Source organism: Pipra filicauda, unplaced genomic scaffold, assembly GCF_003945595.2.
Source record: "Pipra filicauda isolate LSUMZ 115617 unplaced genomic scaffold, ASM394559v2 scaffold599_size242720_pilon, whole genome shotgun sequence".
Taxonomy (NCBI): domain Eukaryota; kingdom Metazoa; phylum Chordata; class Aves; order Passeriformes; family Pipridae; genus Pipra; species Pipra filicauda.
This window is the reverse complement of record NW_024104752.1, coordinates 11,283-29,252: the sequence shown is the minus strand read 5'-3', so window position 1 is coordinate 29,252 and position 17,970 is coordinate 11,283. Positions and strand designations below refer to the sequence as shown.

General features: G+C 46.0%; 1 protein-coding gene across 1 annotated transcript; it reads left to right on the top strand.

Annotated features, from left to right (window-relative positions):
* Positions 1 to 2,260: 2,260 nt before the first annotated feature.
* PM20D1 (peptidase M20 domain containing 1) lies at positions 2,261 to 14,353 on the top strand. The gene is made up of 13 exons (XM_027742999.2): positions 2,261 to 2,456; positions 4,165 to 4,251; positions 4,783 to 5,015; positions 6,418 to 6,504; positions 7,282 to 7,415; positions 7,859 to 7,978; positions 8,744 to 8,819; positions 9,034 to 9,095; positions 9,323 to 9,401; positions 10,483 to 10,554; positions 10,953 to 11,121; positions 11,818 to 11,917; positions 12,702 to 14,353. Exons 1-13 carry the CDS (start codon positions 2,261 to 2,263, stop codon positions 12,829 to 12,831), a joined length of 1,545 nt encoding a protein of 514 aa, XP_027598800.1. The 3' UTR covers positions 12,832 to 14,353.
* Positions 14,354 to 17,970: the final 3,617 nt, after the last annotated feature.

Genomic DNA, 17,970 nt, shown 5'->3' with positions numbered 1-17,970 from the left:
CCAGAGACAGACTGCAGAGATCTTCATCATTTCTAAAAACCTGACAGACATTCTTTTACATCTGAGTGATGCTTTTAACAACTGCTATTTTAGTTTCCTTTTCTGATGCCTTCCCTTCTTAGCCAGTGCTGATGATTGTGACAGTAATGACAAGGTGATAATACAAAACCTGAAAATTCCAAGTGCAAGCCAAGGGTTAAAGGGACCCTTCTTTCTTCAGCTCATTTCAACCTCAAGGATGGCTTTTATGAAAATAAGTATAAAAAATTAGGATAAAGACACACACTTGTACGTCTTTAATTGCAACTAAACCAATTTTTTGTTTGCATTTCAAATCTCCCTACAAAATATTTCCAGCACTGGGATAAAATGCAGGAGTCACCAAACAAACCTGAACAGTAATGGAAGCAAACCTGGGCAGTCTGTTTTCTTCCCATGAATGCAAAAAAAATAAAGAGGGGCCTTAAAATAATGAAAGTAAATTATATTTTAAACTGTTATTTCTATTTTATTACTCTAAGATAATAGAAATATGAGCAAGCTTTAATGTACAGTTTTTGAGTACCTAGACATTAATGAGCTGATTCACCAGCAGATTGCTGAAGGCTTTCTGGGAAGAGAATGTGGGATTTTCCTCCAGCCCCCAGATATCCCATTTTTAAGGAAAAAAGAGCTTCATGAACCATCTCAGCTAGACAGCCATTAAAGGAAACAACATCAGGACCCTGCCAGCTTGGTTTTATGCAACATCTCATTAACTAAGTCACCATTTCTCTACCTCAGTTCCTGATTATGTGGTGCAGGAGAGAATAATAAAACCAAAGGAGGGTAGTTTCCAAGAGAAAAAACCCACTAGCTAATGGTTATTCCTTATTTTAATGTCAGATAGCAGTGATTTCTCCAGAACCATGGCTAGCTTGTTCTACAAGGTAAAATTCAAGAGATTAAGTCTCTTAAATGACCTTTGAGGGTGATTACTCATGGTCTTTTGTTACTGTCTGAGCACTCCTTTGAAAAAAAGAGCAACAAAGAGGTTGGTGCAGTGGAACAAGAAGCCATCCTAATCAATATTTCTGTGTCTCTGAGGTGGCATCACATTAAAAGAGGAAAATTCCAATTTCCAGCTCTTCCTTCAGGATTCATTGCAGGAGGCTGATTTCAGGTCCAACGGGCCTCAGAGCAACAGGCCGTGCAGAAAAGAGAGATTGTATTTTGTGGAGTTCCTACAGGTGTAAGGGATGGGATGTCAGGAGAGACAGATAGAAAGCAGCAGCGACTGCTCTGAAATCTGATGACCCAGGCAGAAGGAAACCTCATTTCTGCAGCCATGGGTTAATTCTGGCAATAAATGTAATATCAGCACTGCTGGAGGCACAATGTGGCCAAAGGCTTAATTTCCAAGTGCCTGGGCAGAGAATTAGGGAAGCTCAAATTCACGCTGGTGAAATTTTCAGCTTCCAGTGTCCCTTTATTGCTCTTAGATAACAGTGATGCTGATGTGTGATGGCTCTGAAGCCTTCCTTGGTAAATGCATGATGTATAACCAGCTCAGAAATGCTTGTAATTTATTTAATTTAATATTGGTTTCGTTCTTTTTTTTTTTTTTTGGTAATAAAGAATATGTGAACAATCATCTGCTTCTGCTGATTTGAGAGAAGGATTTCCGTGGCTGTTCCCATCTGGTATTTGGCATCCGGGGACAGTTTATGCCACAGGAAAGTGGGATAAATCTTCACATCCACTACAGGACAGCTGTAAAGAAGAGAAGAAAAACTGTTCCATCGTGCCGGTTGGTGGAATCATGGAAAGAAGTGGCACGTTTTGGATTTAAAGCCTGTCAGGAGTGGGACTGCCACACCCAGGGCACGACACTGTGGCTGCCTTGGGATGTTCCTCAGCCTGGTCCTGGCTGATCCTCCCAAGGAACCCTGGAAGTGTCCAAGGCCGGGTTGGACGGGGCTTGGAGCCACCTGGGCTAGTGGAAGGTGTCCCGGCCCATGGCAGGCAGTGGAACTGGATGGTCTTTAAGGTCCCTTCCCACTCAAACCATCCCGTGACTCAGCGATTCCAGGGCGGGCTGAAGGAACCACCCCCAACCGCCGCCATCATGTCCGTGCCAAACTACAACTCCCAGCAGCCCCCGCGGAGGGGACGTGCACAACCCGCCCACCCCGCAACCCCATTGGCCAACGCACTGGCGAGGCGGGTAGTGATTGGCTCCGGGCCACGCCCATCAGGCGCGGGCGCGGCCTGTGCAGGGATGGCGGGCGGGCGGCGGGCGGTCATGGTGGCCGGGCTGGCGCTGGGCGCGGCGGTGCTGGCGGTGGCCACAGCCGTCCTGCTCCGCGCCTTCGTTCTGCGGCCCCCGGCCGGGGTCCCGCGGCTGTGGGCGCGGAGCGCCGGCACCGCCGCCTTCAGCGCCGGCGAGCGGCAGGAGCTGAAGGAGGCGCTGCGAGGTGAGGGGGCCCGCACACGGCGTGTGCCCCCCTCGGCCCCCGGACACGGCCGGTGGCCCCCCCTGAGGGCGAGGGTGGGACCGGTGTGGAGGCGGCCGCCCCTCGGGTGCTTTGCCGGGGAGGGAGCGGGTGTTGGCTCCCGGCAGGGCCAGGGCGGTGCTTGTCACCTGTGCTGGGCACTGGGGAGGCCGCACCTGGAGCGCTGCGTCCAGTTCTGGCCACTCAGTTCAGGAAGGAGCTGGAGCGTGTCCAGGGAAGGGAACGGAGCAGCAGGAGAACTGAGGGAGCTGGGGGGGCTCAGCCTGGAGAAAAGGAGGCTCAGGGGGGACCTTCTGGCTCTGCAACCCCCTGACAGGAGGGGGGAGCCGGAGGAGCTCGGGTTCTGCTCCCAGGGAACAAGGGACAGGAGGAGAGGGAACGGCCTCCAGCTGTGCCAGGGGAGGGTCAGGTTGGACATCAGGAGGAATTTCTTCCTGGAAAAGGGTGTCAAGCATTGGAAGGGGCTGCCCAGGCAGGTGGTGGAGTCCCTGGAGGTGTCCAAGGAAGGACTGGACGTGGCACTCAGTGCTCTGGTGGGGATCAGTCACAGGTTGGACTCCATAATCTCAGAGGTTTTTTCCAACCTCAGTGATTCTGTGAATCTCTTGAACCAAGTCTCACCCAGTGGTGATTTTCTCCACCATTCCCTGCTTGTACACACAGAAAAGCCCCAGGCACCTGGGAGGGTGTTTTCCAGACATCCCTTTATCCACTGGATAAGTCACTGTCGGGATTTTTTCCCTCTCTTGCTCACCACTGGCAGCCTGGCTGTGACCCCTGCTGCTGTGTTTGTGCTGTGTGACGTAGGAGATTGGAGGGTTTTAGATCTCAGGAGGGCTGGCAGTGTGCAGGAAACCACAATCTGGCATAAAATGATAGCCCTGCACTGTTCAGGTAGGGCTTGGGTGTGTAAATCTCATACCTTGCTGGTTTGTAGGATTTATTGCCTAGCAAATCATGTTTGCATACTTTTTTAATGGGAAAATGAAGGGTCACAATAGATTTTTGTGTTAATTGTCGAGTCACAAGACCTCAAAAGAATCTGTAACCTCACTTGACAGATGCTCTTGGGAAAGGCAGCTGGGACTGGGACTAAGTTAAACCCGTGTTCTGCAGCACAGTGGCTGGATGTTGGAGAGCAGCTGTGTCTGAGCCTGTTTAAATGACAGAGCAGACTAAAAGAACCAACAAAAGACCTGTCTGTTTATATATTTTAATAGTTAAAGCAGTCTGTGTAATAACACTCTTGCCATCACAACACAAGTTACTGTTGAGAAAGGACCTTGAACTGCCAACTAAGCTGCTTGTTCAGCTGCCAGAGTAGTTTATGCCTATGAGGAATCAGATCACCCAAGCAAATTGCAGCTGCTCCTGGGCAGTAGCATTTCTAATGATATCATTCAACACTTCAGGATGAAAAGTGGAGTCAAATTATCTACAGAAATGCCTTGGCTGAACTGTGAGGAAATCCTGGTGGCTGCATGTGCACAGCTCAGCTGAAGCACATCAGTCTTTTTTGATAGTGGCAGCTCGTGCTGTGCTGTGAAATAATGTTTAAAGCTCCTGGGAAATATTCAGGAACATGAATATACTTCCCCTTTTCAAATGGCCATTTAAGTATTGTTTGATTTCAAGTGCTGAGTGATTTCTGGTTTGTGTTTCATTGAAGGTGCCATTAAAATCCCAACTGTGTCTGTGTCTCCAGATGACTTGAATACAACGGCCATGGCAGAATTTGGGAGTTACATTCAGCAAGGTACTAAACTTTCATTCTCAGCAATCTCTGCTGCTTGATTGCATTTTCATAAACAAACTGGAGAGTGTATATATGGTTCCTGAATACAGTGGAACAGATTTTTAGTTTGTTTTTCCTGAAGAAAGACCTGTCAGAACTGGCACATGTGTATTTTTTTGGGGTATCCGTGGCCAAAGCTTGAACAGAGAAGGTTTAAACAACTTTTTGCACTGGTGGTGTTTGGTCCTTGAGATGGTTAAATGCCATTAGAGGAAAAGAAAAGAGGATAACTGCTGCTGCTTCAGCCTTTTTTTGGCAGTCCCATCATTGCTCCAGCACTGAGAATTCCTGGTTTGTTTAGGAAAGTTTTAAATACAGAGTGAGATGGATTGGTACAAGTGTGAGAACTTCTGTTCTCTCCTGTGATCAGTCTTATTTGCAGTGCTCCCCTGAGGCTAAGTAGGTGACAGCTCTACGGGATATACAATGATAGCATTGCACATTACTGTTAATTTTTCTTTTACACGTGTTTTTAATTTTTTTCCCTAACAGTCTTCCCGGCTGTATTTTCTTCAAAGTTCATCCAGCATGAAATTGTAGGGACATACAGCCACCTCTTTACTGTTCAGGGCTCTGCCCCTGACCTGCTGCCCTATATGCTGCTTGCACACATGGATGTTGTGCCTGCTCCCCCCGAGGGCTGGGATTTCCCTCCTTTCTCAGCTGCAGAGCACGAAGGTTTCATCTATGGACGAGGAACGCTGGATAACAAAAACTCTGCCATAGTACGTCCTCTTGGTAATGTCATTTCAGCAAGATAAAAGCCTGCAAAGGGTAAACTGGAGGAGTCTGTTCTCTTGGAATCCACTATATTGTCTCTCTTGCTCCCCTGTAAATTAATTAGTGATAATTTCCTGAGCCCTGCAGTGTTCTCCCAGCTCTTCCTAGAGATGGAGTGACCACGATTACTGAAGAAAGCAGAGTTTAAGCTCTTAGAAGAGTCAGAAGAACATGTTCCCAGATGCAGATGTATTTGGTTAAATGGCATATTTAAAGTTTTATGGCACAGGTTGCCCAGAGAAGCTGTGGCTGCCCCAGCCCTGGAAGTGTCCAAGGCCAGGTTGGAGCCACCTGGGCTACTGGAAGGTGTCCCTGCCCATGGCAGGGGGTGAGACTGGATGATCTTCACTGCCCCTTCCAACCCAAACCATTCCATGATTGTGTGTCAAATGTTGTGTTTGAAATCAGGGGTAGACCTTTTCCTTTTTCCCAGGTGTCACACAGGCATTCAAAGCCAAACTTGGCCCTTTTAAAAGGCTTGAGTTTCAAAATAAATAATGTTTATTTAATAGGATAGACAAATAACCCTGTGTCTTTTATCCAGTCTGTGGCAGAACAAAGAGCTGTTGTACTAAGTACATTTTGGAGGAATAAAATACAGAAAAGATCGATCTGGGCAAGATTTCTCATTGGGGAAAGGTTGATGGAAAAATTAATAAGGAAAATGGCCCTTTGTGCCTTGTGGTGATTAAGGATTTAAACAAATATTTAGCAAACCAATGTCAGGGATGCTGTGACTGCTTATTGTGACATAGGCCACACTCCTAGAAAGTTTCAGGTTATTTAATCATCAATTTTTGAAACTTGAAAATTTGGTTTGGTGCTTCCTCCTACTGTGAACTGCAGAAGTAACTCCACAAAGGGACCCAAAAAATGAGCAATTTCAGTGAACGTGGCAAAAACGGGCACTGCCAAGATGTTATTTCTTCTGATGTGAAAAATTAATGGTAGATTTGATTTCTCATTCTTCACATTAAGTTTCTCGGGTTTTTTTCTGTTGTCTTGGCCCTTCTGGTACAAAATACACTGCTCATTAAAATCACTGCATTTGGTGGCTCAGGGCAGAGCCAATGTGTGTGTGGGACAGGCAGTTTCAGGGAACAGTGAATTCCTTGGATAATTACAACTTTGCCATGCTCATGGACACAAACATTGCAGTGTTTTTTCCAGGGAATGGGAATATCCTCAGTAGGAGCCGTAGAAATCAACGCTCAGCTGTGAGCAGAACAAAATCTCCTTAAGGGCTGTGAAAGCATCACACTTCTCTTACATCACACTGCATTCTTTTACATTTATTCTCCTTCTTAACACCCAGGGATGGTACAACACGTTCTGCTTTTCCTGCAGGGAATTCTGCAAGCTCTGGAATTTCTGCTGAGGAGAAATTACAGACCCCGCCGATCCTTCTACGTTGGCATTGGGCACGATGAAGAGGTGATTTTCTCTCCTGTCACTGAAATAACAGGTTGTTTGCATTGTTCCTGTAGGTAACAAGGCTTTAATTTCTTCAACATTGTTTAGCTGGAACGTCTTCCCTGTTTTTCTTGGTTCTGTGGGTAGATACTGTGTCAGGCACGAGGGCAGAGTTATAGATTGATTGTTTGGCTTTAAGTGACGTTGACAAAGGGTTTGGTCTGATGAGGAAAGAGAAAAGAACACAGGAGTTCTGTGTTCTGGTAGTTCAGATTCTTTCCTGCAAGGAAGGTGCAGCAGGAGTCACGTTTTTGGGTGGACATAAAAAGCTGGGTTAAGATTCATAGGGTTGTTCCAAATGATCAGGAAGAACTAACAGAAATGTTCCACTTAATGGTACAGAGAGACAGGTGTGGTGGGTTTGTTTATGCATTTTCAAAAAATAGACAATTGTTCATAGTTAAAATGAATATGTTTAAAATGGCTAATTCGTGGAGCTTATAGCTCTGAGATATTGTGTCTAAGAACCAGGAGAAGTTCAAGCAACACTGAGTGACTGGTGAATGAGAACACTCTTCAGTGTGGATATAAATCCATCTGCTAGCAGGCCATTAACAATCTCCAGGGAATTTTGCTGGGAGAATCTTCTCTGAACAGGCTTCTCTGGAGCTGTTCCCCAGGGGATTCCCTGCAGTCGTGGGGTTGTAGCACAGGCACTGTCAGCAGCGAGGTGTTTTCCAGGATTCCTCCTGATGACATGCCTCAATCTAAACAATTCCTCTGTCTGGATTCTCCCAGGTGTCTGGTAGGAAGGGAGCAATGAAAATTGCAGCTCTGCTGGAATCCAGAGGGGTGAAACTCTCCTTCTTGCTGGACGAGGGAAGCGCGGTGCTGGACGGGATCGTCGCAGGAGTGAAGAAGCCGGTGGCTCTGTAAGGAGAACACAAGTGCTCCTGATGAAAGTGATTCATTTGCAATAATTAATTAGTGATTAATGACCTTGCTAATGTCACTGCAGTATGTTTTCAAGGTGTGGGGCAGCGTTGGTGTTGCTAAAAGCTGCATCAGTGGCACAAAGTGCAAGCCAAGGACCTTTGCTTGCTGTCCATCACAGCTGTGCTGACAGAAGCAGAATGTTCCCCTTAGCCCTTGCAAGCATTTTAATTTTGTGCTGGGGAGAAGCAGCCAAGACATCAGCCCTCCAGACATCTAAATATTGTGATAATGATTCGTTGTTGCTGCCTCTTGGGTGTTTTTTATGATACCAAAATTACACAGAGTAGTTATTTTTATCTGTAGCCTGTGTGTGTGTGTTTGGGGTTGCATGAAGCATTTATTTGTTTATTTATTGACTTATTTATGTATCACTGAGCAGAATTGCTGTCACAGAAAAGGGTTCAATGACACTGAACTTCACTGTGGAAAAAGAGCCAGGACATTCATCCTTTCCTCCTAAGGAGACAAGTATTGGCATTCTTGCAGCAGCCATGTCCAGGTGAGAGTTTCCTGTCATCCAACATCAAAGACAGTCAAGCAGACTCCCAGGTCACTGTTATGTGACTTTTTTAATATATCTACTTAGAGTCTTTTTCAAATTCCTGTCAATATATTTGAAATTGCAGTTTGTAGCTCACTTTGAAGGGCAGAAATACAACTCCCAGCAAAGGGACAATTGCCAGGTGTCTGCAGTGTCTTTTCACTTCAGCTGTTCCCAGTGTCAGTTGATTCTTTAAAAGCAAGACAAGTGCTGTCTACCCTAATTTACTCTGTGGCAATAGAGATTCCTTTGTCTGGGTTGCAGGATTTCTCTGGAATTTATTCCTGCACATGCCTGCTGCCTCAGCTGGTAATTCTCCAAGCCAGTAAACATGATGTAGAGTCATAATGTGACTGCATAAATCGTCTCTTTACGTGTCTGTGTAGATACCAAATTGGCTAATAAATATATATATTAGAAAAACTTAGTATGTCCAGGCATGGTGGAATTTGCTGGGATGTTTTCCTAGATTTCCATGTATTTATAGGAGTCAGGCTTCAGGATTTTTTCAGCTGTTTTTCAAAGAAAGTCTTTGCATATGCCTGGAATGCCCAGAAATCTGTGGAGCTGCGCTCGCAGCTTCACTCACCATGAGAGCTAAGTGTGATTGCATCTCAAATATAATTCAGAAATCAAATTCCTGTCAACCTTCTGGAGCAATAACAGCCAGAGATTTATTTATTTTTTTTTGTTTTGAAATTCCAAATGCTGTTTGTTTTGTAGACTGGAGCAGAATCCCTTGCGCAACCTCTTTGGCCACGGGCCAGAGCTCATGACTATGGAGCACCTTGCAGCAGAGGTGAGGAAAGCAGCTTGATTTCATTCCCAGATTTCCATATTAATAAGTGAAGAGTAACCCAGCTTATGAATTTAGAGCACAGCTAGGTCCTGGAAAGGAGGAGACTTAAGCTGGCCTTTCTCCCAGATAATTGTTTCAGCCGTAGCCAAGTGACTCCGCTGTGCTCTTGAGAACCAGAAACTTGCTGATTTGTGGCTTTATTTCTTCCCCTTAGTTCAGGTTTCCTCTCAATCTCATCATGAGCAATCTGTGGCTGTTTTCACCTATTGTCAGCAGGTAAGAAAACAGATCCTTGATAAACCTTAAAAGAGGAAGCCATTTCTAGTCTTCCCAGGAAAACAGTTATTTTACAGTTCAGACAATTCAGTGGCTTACTGTCAATAAGCACTGTGTTAATTGAACAAGCCATCACTCAGCTTATTGCCTGTAGAATTGTGGTGCTTATGTTTTAGGAATATTCAACTTCTTTGAAAATTTTTGTTTGTTTGTTTCTGTTTTTTAAGAGTTCTTGCCTCGAAACCTTCCACCAACGCCCTGATTCGAACGACGACCGCAGTCACCGTGTTTAATGCAGGAATCAAGGTAGTTTCAAATGCATTTTTCTCCATGTAATAGGATGAGACAGTTAGGACATTTGATTTCCAGCTATTTATATCCATTTATAAGATCAGTATGGGCCCTGTTTGTCACCACCTGTCACCACCAGTCTCATCCCTTCTTCAGATGTGGCTTGGATTTGGCTACGCTTGAAAACTGCTTCCTTTCAGAAGTCTCTGATCTCTGTCAACCAGCTTTAAGATTGTTAATGCTTTAGGACTGATAAGAAAGACTTTTCTGTGTAATCCTACAAAATATCAATGACAGTATTTGAAACTCACAGTCATAAGCACTTCCCTGGCCCAGGTGGGGTCTCGTGTTTGTAGGACAGGTCTGGTGTTTGCCTTAAGCAGGGTTAGTTTGCACCTTGGACTGAGAGATAACAGCTTCTGGCTGATACAGCCAGATCTTGCCCTGATAAGGAGGTGTAGCTGTTCAAAAATACTGTAGCCCTGGAAAATAAACAGGCTGTTTGGTGTGTCCCTGGAAAAATCTGTTACTGAAAAGCATCACTGGGCAAGAAAACAAAGATGCAGTGGCTGAACAGTGACACGGAGTGGCCAGGAGAGAACTGACACCCTGGTTACTTGTATGTTTTTTTCCTAAAGATTATACACTTTTTGTTTAACAAAGCTATAAATAATCATTCTGTAGAAAAGAAGAGTTATGTGTGTTCAGTAACATCATTTGTTAAGCGACTTATATCTCATATTTGGGGGAAAGTAACATGATAATGAGATGGAAGTAGTGCTTAAAAAGGAAACCAAAAGAAAGTTTCAGAACTTCTCAGTGTAAAGTTTCTGAAGGGAGAGGGCTTAGCTCAAGATAAAACCTTCTATATAAGAGCTAATTTCATTTTTGTTGAATTTATGAATATTCCCTTGTGTATTTCTCTGCATTTTAGATGAGATTTACAGTATTTTAACACAGAAGGAGATATCACACCAAGTGGAAATAGTGAAGCATTAGGCTGAGGCCTGGAGTTGTTTGAGTTTCTGAGTTTGCAGTTGGCATTTTAATCAGTTTTTAACTTCCTTTTAATGTTGGTCCTTCCTTTTTTTTCTAGGTAAATGTCATCCCTCCTTCTGCAAAAGCCACGGTGAACTTCCGGATCCACTCGGCCGAGACGGCTGCTGAGGTACCCACTGCCCCCCTCTGGGGGCCTCAGATCTCCAAACTCTTTGGTGCCAAAGAGCACGTGGATCAGGTGTGATTGTGGAATTTTCTGGATGATTTGGATGACATAACTCCCAACAGCAGCAGGCTGACCCCCTGCCTTTCAGGATTGAAGCAGTTCATGAACACCTTGAGACACTGATTGCACTGGGGTTAAAAAATTCAGCTGAAGTAGCAGAATCCCCTGAAGAAGAGGAAGAGAGGCTGACACGCAGTTTCAGTCTTAACTATCATCTGTATTTGCAGCCACAATTGACAGTTCACAGGCAAATGTTTTCTGGAAGCAGAATGTCTTCTGATGTCTCTGAGGGATGCTTTCTCATTTCTTGTGCTCATTTAATCTCTGTGCTTTACCCACAGGTGCTGGAGGCAGTCAGAAACACCATTGCTGATGACAGAGTGAAGATTGATGTAGTAGAGGCCTTTGATCCACTCCCCATCAGTCCTTGGGATGAGCAGACATTTGCAGTCCATATTTTTCAAAAAACCATTCTGGATACTTTCCCAGATGTTGACAGTGTAGTCCCAGGTAACAGCAGGCACATGATAATTGTTTCCTCTCCAGCTTCTGCCCTGCTTTTCTCTGCCCCCTCCCCCATTTGTTTCCATTTGCTGTGTACTTCTCCACCCCAGCTGTTAACTACTGGAAACAGCTGTTTTTTCCTCTTTTTATTCCGTTCCCTCTTTATGCTTTAAAAGTTTTCATGTTGGGTTTTTTTAGTAGTGGAAGTAAAAAAGCAAACAGGAAGCTGACAGAAACAATGAGCCTTGAATTGGACTCTCTGCACATACAAAGGGATCTCTTCAGGGAAGAAAGGGATTGTGAGGGAGAGGAGGAGGTCTTCTTGCTTTAGTTCATCTTTTATTGTTTTCATAGCTGGCAAAGCCATTCCTGCTTTTCTGTATTGTTCCTTAGGATCCCAGCCCCTTCCCTTTCTTGCAGCTCCTTCCCAGTTCTGCAGTGTTTGTTGGACTGCAGTTTGAAGCTTAAATTTTGGGAGAGGCTGAGTGTCATGGCTGTTCTTAGACTGAATTGTGTGTTCAGCTCCTGTTGCTGGAGGAGAGAATGTCCTTCCAGGATGTACCAACCCACTGTTTCCAGTGCTTTTGGTGTCGGCAGTGGCTACACAGAGCTGTTATCAGCTGCCTTTCCCTTCTCCTGGGGGAAATGTGGGTCGTTAAACTGCTGCTGTGATGCAGAGTGAACCCGGGGCTTGTTTTCCAGGCACGTGCATTGGAAACACGGACAGCAGGCACTTCACCAACGTCACCAACGCCATTTACCGCTTCAACCCGCTGCTCCTGACAGCAGAGGATCTCCCCAGGTACTGAGCTCTGCCTGCTGTGGGCAGCTGCTGGGCTGGGGAGCAGGGAAAGACAAGATCCATCTGCATCAGGCAGGAGGAAACCCAGCCTTGTGTACCTTGGCGTGCCGGCGGCGCGGCCTCACGCTCGGCCGGGCCACCCATTTCCTGCAGATTTGGGTGCTGCTCTAATCGGGGTGGAAATCACCCTGGGAGAGTGTCAGCCCTTACTAATTGTTCCTTCAAACGCAGGCAGGGCTCATTTAGGTGTTTCATTTGGTAGTTCAGCAATGCTGTGGAGGTCTCTGTGGGGCAGGAGTGGGGAAGGTGGTGTTCTGGTAGTTGGCCTTGTCCAGGAGATTTATTCATATTTTTGGACACATTCCACTCTGAATTGATTTGCACCTTACAGCTGGAAATTGGGTTTCCTGAAGTAAAGTGGTAACAACATCATCATGCAAGGGATTATTTGTTCATTTAGCACATGTTAGATGTGTCATTTTACTGAGGTGCAGATGATGCAGAAGAGTGTTCTGGCTGTACAGGACAGGGACATAACTGGCCAAGAAATGGGCAGAGAGCTGGAATAGTGTTAGGAATTTTTTTCCACATGCACCATAGACATAGTTGTTTTGCTCTGAGCCTTAGAAATCAGTAAATTTGGGTTGCTTATAGTGCAGAATTTGCTGTATATTCCTGTATTTTTATGATGTACATTGTTTTATGAAGCCAACAGGCAAGTGGGTATGTGCAGGAGGGTCACAAATACACACTGGAATAAAAACCACTCCTCTTTTTCTTCCAGGATCCATGGGTTGAATGAGAGAATCTCTGTTGAGAATTATGAGAAACAGGTCGAGTTCCTCTTTCAGCTCATCAAGAACTGTGACATTGACACTCTTCCAGAGCCCCACTCCAGCTCCCACGAGCTGTGAGAGACACCCTGAGAGGAGCAGCTGCTGAGGTGGCCTGTGGGACACAGGGGGCTGGGCTGAAGGTGCAGTTCTGTGCTGGGCATTGAGCTCCACCTGGAATTTGGGGCTTGTGTATCGTGATTTACATACAGAGGGAAAAAAAACTGCTGGTTGCTGCTTTGGGAAGATGTGGAGTTTGCCACAGAACCTGGATAAAAGACAACAACCAACCCCCATTTCTGCTCCTCCCTGGTCTGACGTGCAGCCAATTATCTGATATTAATTTTGTCAGCACTTTCTTTAAGCCTCTGAAATTGGTAGTCACTTAAAAATCTGAGCTATCAGCAGCAGTCACTCACCAGTAAGAGGTGAATCATCCTCTGGGCTTTTGGCAAACTGATTTCATACAGCTAATTGGATTTTTCCTTAATTTAAATGAGGTGTCTGTCAGCAGCTCACGTGGAAGGTTTGTGACGTGCTGAAAGGTTTCATGTCCCTGGTAGAGTCACACTAAGAGTTTAAAATTGCACTGCTGGGTTTGGGCTGCTTTCCCAAGGGGATTCTGCCAGGCTGCTTCCCCAGGGGATGCTCTCAGCCAGAATCCAAGGTGCTCTCAGCCAGTGTCAGTGTTAATTCCCAAGCTCTCCCATTCCCGCACTGATTTCTGACTCTGTTTTAAAATACTGAGCTCCAGAAGCTGCTGTAACTGATGAGGTGCTGAAAACTTTTCTTCCTCTCTTCTTAGTGATTTTTTTTTTTTTTTATTTCCTCCCTGACTCTTTGGTGTGGCTCAGGGTATGTTGTGCAGCTGGGTGCCAGAATAAGGGATTGCAGCTTGAAATAAGAAACTAATCCAGTGCTGTCTGCTCATCTATTTTCTCTTTTCACTGAATCAGTTCCTGTACTGTACGTTTCTCGTTTGCTCCTCTGAGAACTTGATTGTGAAAGATGTGAAGCCTTTCAGCTTCTTCCAGTTCAGTGGAATCAGAGGTTTGTTCCTTTACTGCCTGTGCAGTTTTCACTTTGCTGCAGCACTTCTACTGCCTCAGCTTTTTGGGAATTCTGGGATAGGCCATTGATGTTGATCCTCTTTCATCTTGCACTTCTTGCCTGTCCTTGGTAGCACTAAAGGGTTAAGCATTCTTTTGGCCTTGTTGGTCTCTTTAGTTGGGGTTACCAGTATTAATTAAACAAATAAATAATTAACACCTTGCTATTAGCCAAAGAAAAGCCTGGGTGAAAGCTGCCTCCTCCTGCTGCAGGGATGTGTCTCTTTTTCAGAACCTGAGTTCTACACTGGAATGGGTGGTTGTTCTGCTCTGAATTCATATTGTAAAATGTGCTGGAATGTACAGGAAATACCCTGAAATGTATCCTGAAAAACACTCATGGAACTGTGATTCCTCTTCTTTCTGTTCACCATTCTCTTATTTATTTGCAATGTGATCTTATCATTGTGGCCAGAGGGCTACAACTCTATCACCTACTAAATAACTGAAACAAGATTGATGTTTTCATCTAATAAAACAAGGAATTCAGATTCTTTTCTGATTATTATTAGCCTTTTTATGTAACTGTATAATTGCAGTGAAATCACTTCCACACCTGATTCTACACTGGAGCAATTCATAAAGTTTCCACCAAAACAAACCCACATATTTTCCAGCCAGCTTTAATCTTTTGCACCCTCCCTGGTGCTCCCCCTTCCTCTGCAAAACCAGCTAACTCTGTTTAGGCATTATTGGGCAGTAAATAGTTGCATCTTTTATGGTTTGCTGCACTTTGTGTGTGTGCCCCAACGCCAGTGATTTGTTCAGCCACGTGCCTGTGGCTCTTTTGTGGAGGTGTCATTCCTCTTGCAAACTCCTGTTGCAGGCACAGCAAAAGTGATGTGTCAGGGCCCAGCACAGAATAAAATACAGCCCCGGGGGTGGGAGGGGCAGGAAGGTTTTGTTGTTGGGTTTTTTTCACTGGCAGATCTCTGTAAAACTGAGTCTAAAGCCTTTGCTGTGCAGGGTTATTTAACACCTGATGGTTGTGCTGCCAGTCAGAGGGACCTCGACAGCCTGGAGAAATGGGAAAACAGGACTGGCATGAGGGAGCACAGGTTGTGAAAATCCTAACCTGGGTCATGCTGTTGTGGTGTGGAAGGAGGGGTTTGTTGCCTCTTGTAACAGCAAAGGAGTCCTGAAGACACACAGCATCCTTTATGTTCTGTAATCTCCTCTCCCCAGCCCCAAATCCCTCCCCTCTGTGTTTTGGTGAGGATTGCTTCCCTAAAGCACGTTCATCTGAAGGTTCATTTTGCTGCTGAAGGAAAAGTGAAGGGCAAACAGCTCTGGGAAGGCAGGGCTGGTTTTGGCAGGTACTGTGCAAATGTGTGCCATGAGATTTCTCTGCAGAGCCTCATTAAGTGCTGCTCGTCAGCCAGTGCTGAAATCAGGCACTGCCTCTGCACTGGGGACGTGTTCAGCAGAGCTCTGCTGCAACCTGAGCCCACCAAACTCCAGGGCCTTGAACACACCAGCAGGATCCCCTGCTGGAAAAGTACATTCCCCACCTCTGCCCATTTTTCCCAGTCACTTCTGATAACTGTCTGTGCTATTTTCCCCATGCAGCAGCTTTGCCTTTGTGTTCTTAAGCCTCTATTTTACCACATTAGCTGCCATGTCATGCTCATCTGACACTATTCTGAAGGGGCACTCGATGGTTTGGTGTCTGCACAGCTCTCCTGACACCACGGTTTTCTTTCCACCCCATTTTAGTTTTCTGGGAATGTCTCTTACCCTGAGTGCTGTGTGAAATCTTGGTGTCATCATGTCACTGAAGTGCACAGGTGATGTGCTGGCCCTTCCTGCAAAGATCACCTTAGTGTGAATAGTTCCTTGCTAATGCCAAGTGCCCATGAAAACACAGATTATTAACTCTCAGAGCTATGCTTTTTTGGTTGTAATGAGTCACTGTGCCTTGAGCATGGAGAGCAATTACCTCTGACTCATCAGAGAAGGAAAGCCTGATTTTTCTGCTCTGAAGACAGGTAACTTGGTGTCATACAAATGATCTGAACACTCTGTTGGTCCAATTCCAGTGTGTTAACATTTTTCTGTGTTATATCCATAGCAACTTCCTTTTTTCCCTGCTCTTCCCCAAGTCCACAAAGCTGCCATTCTTCTGACAACCCTACATAACGTATCTGCAGTTGCCCAGTCATCCCAGCCTACTGTGGGCCTGCTACACATGGAGAAGAGGTCACATTCCACACCTGCATTTTCTAAAGAAAGCTCTGTTGCTGCCCTCTGTTTAACAAGGCTTGGTTTATTTTCAGCCCCGAGTGACCGTGGGGAGTTCAGGCCCAGAGCTGCAGGGGGACGCAGGAACAAGGTGTTTACAAAGTTGTTTCCTCCAGCTTGGCACTTGACACTTGCATTCTTGGCTCCTCTTTTGCCATTTTATTTGGTGTTCCACAGAGCTGGCAAAACCCATTTTCTCAAGCAGGTGCTGTGAGGGCAGGTTCTGTCCTTGCCCTCACCAGAGCAAGACACTCACTGAGGAATCTGGAGGCTGCTCAGCCACAGCCTGCAGTGTCCTTTGCTGCTCCAGAGGAGCCTTCCTCACCTCTAGCTCAGCCTGTGACCCTTAACTCTGTGCTCTTCAGTGGCTGAACCCTGCACAGACTCTTGCCAATGTGTTCAGTCCTCCCCTTGCTGGTGCTCTGAAACTTTTAGACGTGTTTGTCCTTTTAGTCCACGAATTCAGGTTCTTGTTACAACGCTTTAAAGATGCATTGCCATGAGCTGTGAGGTCTCTCTCAACATCTCAGTGCCTGGAGTGGTGCAGAAGTGCTGCCCAGGGGTTGTTTTGCCCAGCTGAGCAGCTCAGGGCAGGCTGTGTGACATCAGGTTTGCTGTGCAGGGCCTTGGCTCTGCTTTCCGCTCCCACACTTCCTGGGGCAGCGGGTGGTGGAGATAAAGAGCTCAGCGTGGTGGGGAAGGGAGGGACCTGCCCTGCTCAGTGCAGATCACTGAGCTGACTGAAGAGCTGTGGTGGTGGTGGGCCCCAGAGGAAGCTGCAGCCAGTTCTCAGCAGGAAGGAAAATGACCCCATGGAAGGGTGGTGAGGGCAGGGGACAAAGGGAAAATGCTCTTTGGCACTGATGGATTTACCCACGAGTTGGTCACAGCCTGGGCAGTGGGGTTTAGAAGCAACATGTAGCGTTTCCCAGGGTGCTTTTCATGCATTTTAACTTGTATTTTTAATCCAACACAGTGTATGGTTTATTGCAGCCCTGTAAATACTCAGATCACTTGAACACTGTGCCTGGTGTTGCAGTAGAAAGGTGACCCCATGGAAGGGCCTGGATCTCCAGAGGTCCCTTCCAACCCCAACTACTCTGTGATTCTGGGAAATAGAAGGGAGTAAAAGAGATGATTTTCATTTATTCTTTTCTAATACCAGCCTCTGCTCTGACCAGCCTTGTGGTATTTGTGTTTCCTTCAGCCTGATTTCTGAATATAAATGAGCTCACAGCTCATATCCGGAACAAACCCGAAATGTGAGGCACATCCTCAGGGCCTCCATGACAGGTGTCCATGGCCCTGCTATCTCACAGGAACCACTGGCCCTGTGGAACAGAGGAAACCAGGACCTTTCAGCTCCTCTCTGCCAGGAGCTCTCACGTGGCCAAAAGCCCAAGGGACAGACCTGATTGGGGCTGACCCGTGTTTGTCACAGCACGTGGGTGACACAGGAACACAGCTGGGAGCACTGGTCATGTGGGCCTTGGAAAAAAAAAAAAGGATGGTGATGGGTTTGTTTGCTTCCAGGCTGGCAAAACAGAATTTCCAGGGTCTGCATCTCCCAGATCTCCCAGATCAGGGTCAGCCTCTGACATCACTGCCTGCCCTCGTGAGCTGCTTTTGCTCTGGACTGACATCTGAAGGGGTAAGTCATGACCAGTCTTTGAGTTTGCCTGTTGGGATTCCTGTTTGCAAGTCATTAGGAACTCAGTTCCTTCAGGATCCTTGGCCAAAGGCAGCTGGGACTGCACTGACATCTGTGACAGAGTGGTGGAGCTGGAGCAGGCAGCAAAGGCACCTCTCAGGGCACTGTCAGCTCGGGATGAGGTGGATGTTTTGAGTGACTTTGGCCAAACCCTTTTAT

Bases quoted from the DNA above. Each gene is read 5' to 3' on its own strand.
- PM20D1 (XM_027742999.2), top strand. From the start codon at position 2,261: ATGGCGGGCGGGCGGCGGGCGGTCATGGTGGCCGGGCTGGCGCTGGGC. The intron at 7,416-7,858 runs GTAAGGAGAACA...ATCACTGAGCAG, and splicing joins GTGAAGAAGCCGGTGGCTCT to AATTGCTGTCACAGAAAAGG. The intron at 11,122-11,817 runs GTAACAGCAGGC...CTTGTTTTCCAG, and splicing joins TGTTGACAGTGTAGTCCCAG to GCACGTGCATTGGAAACACG.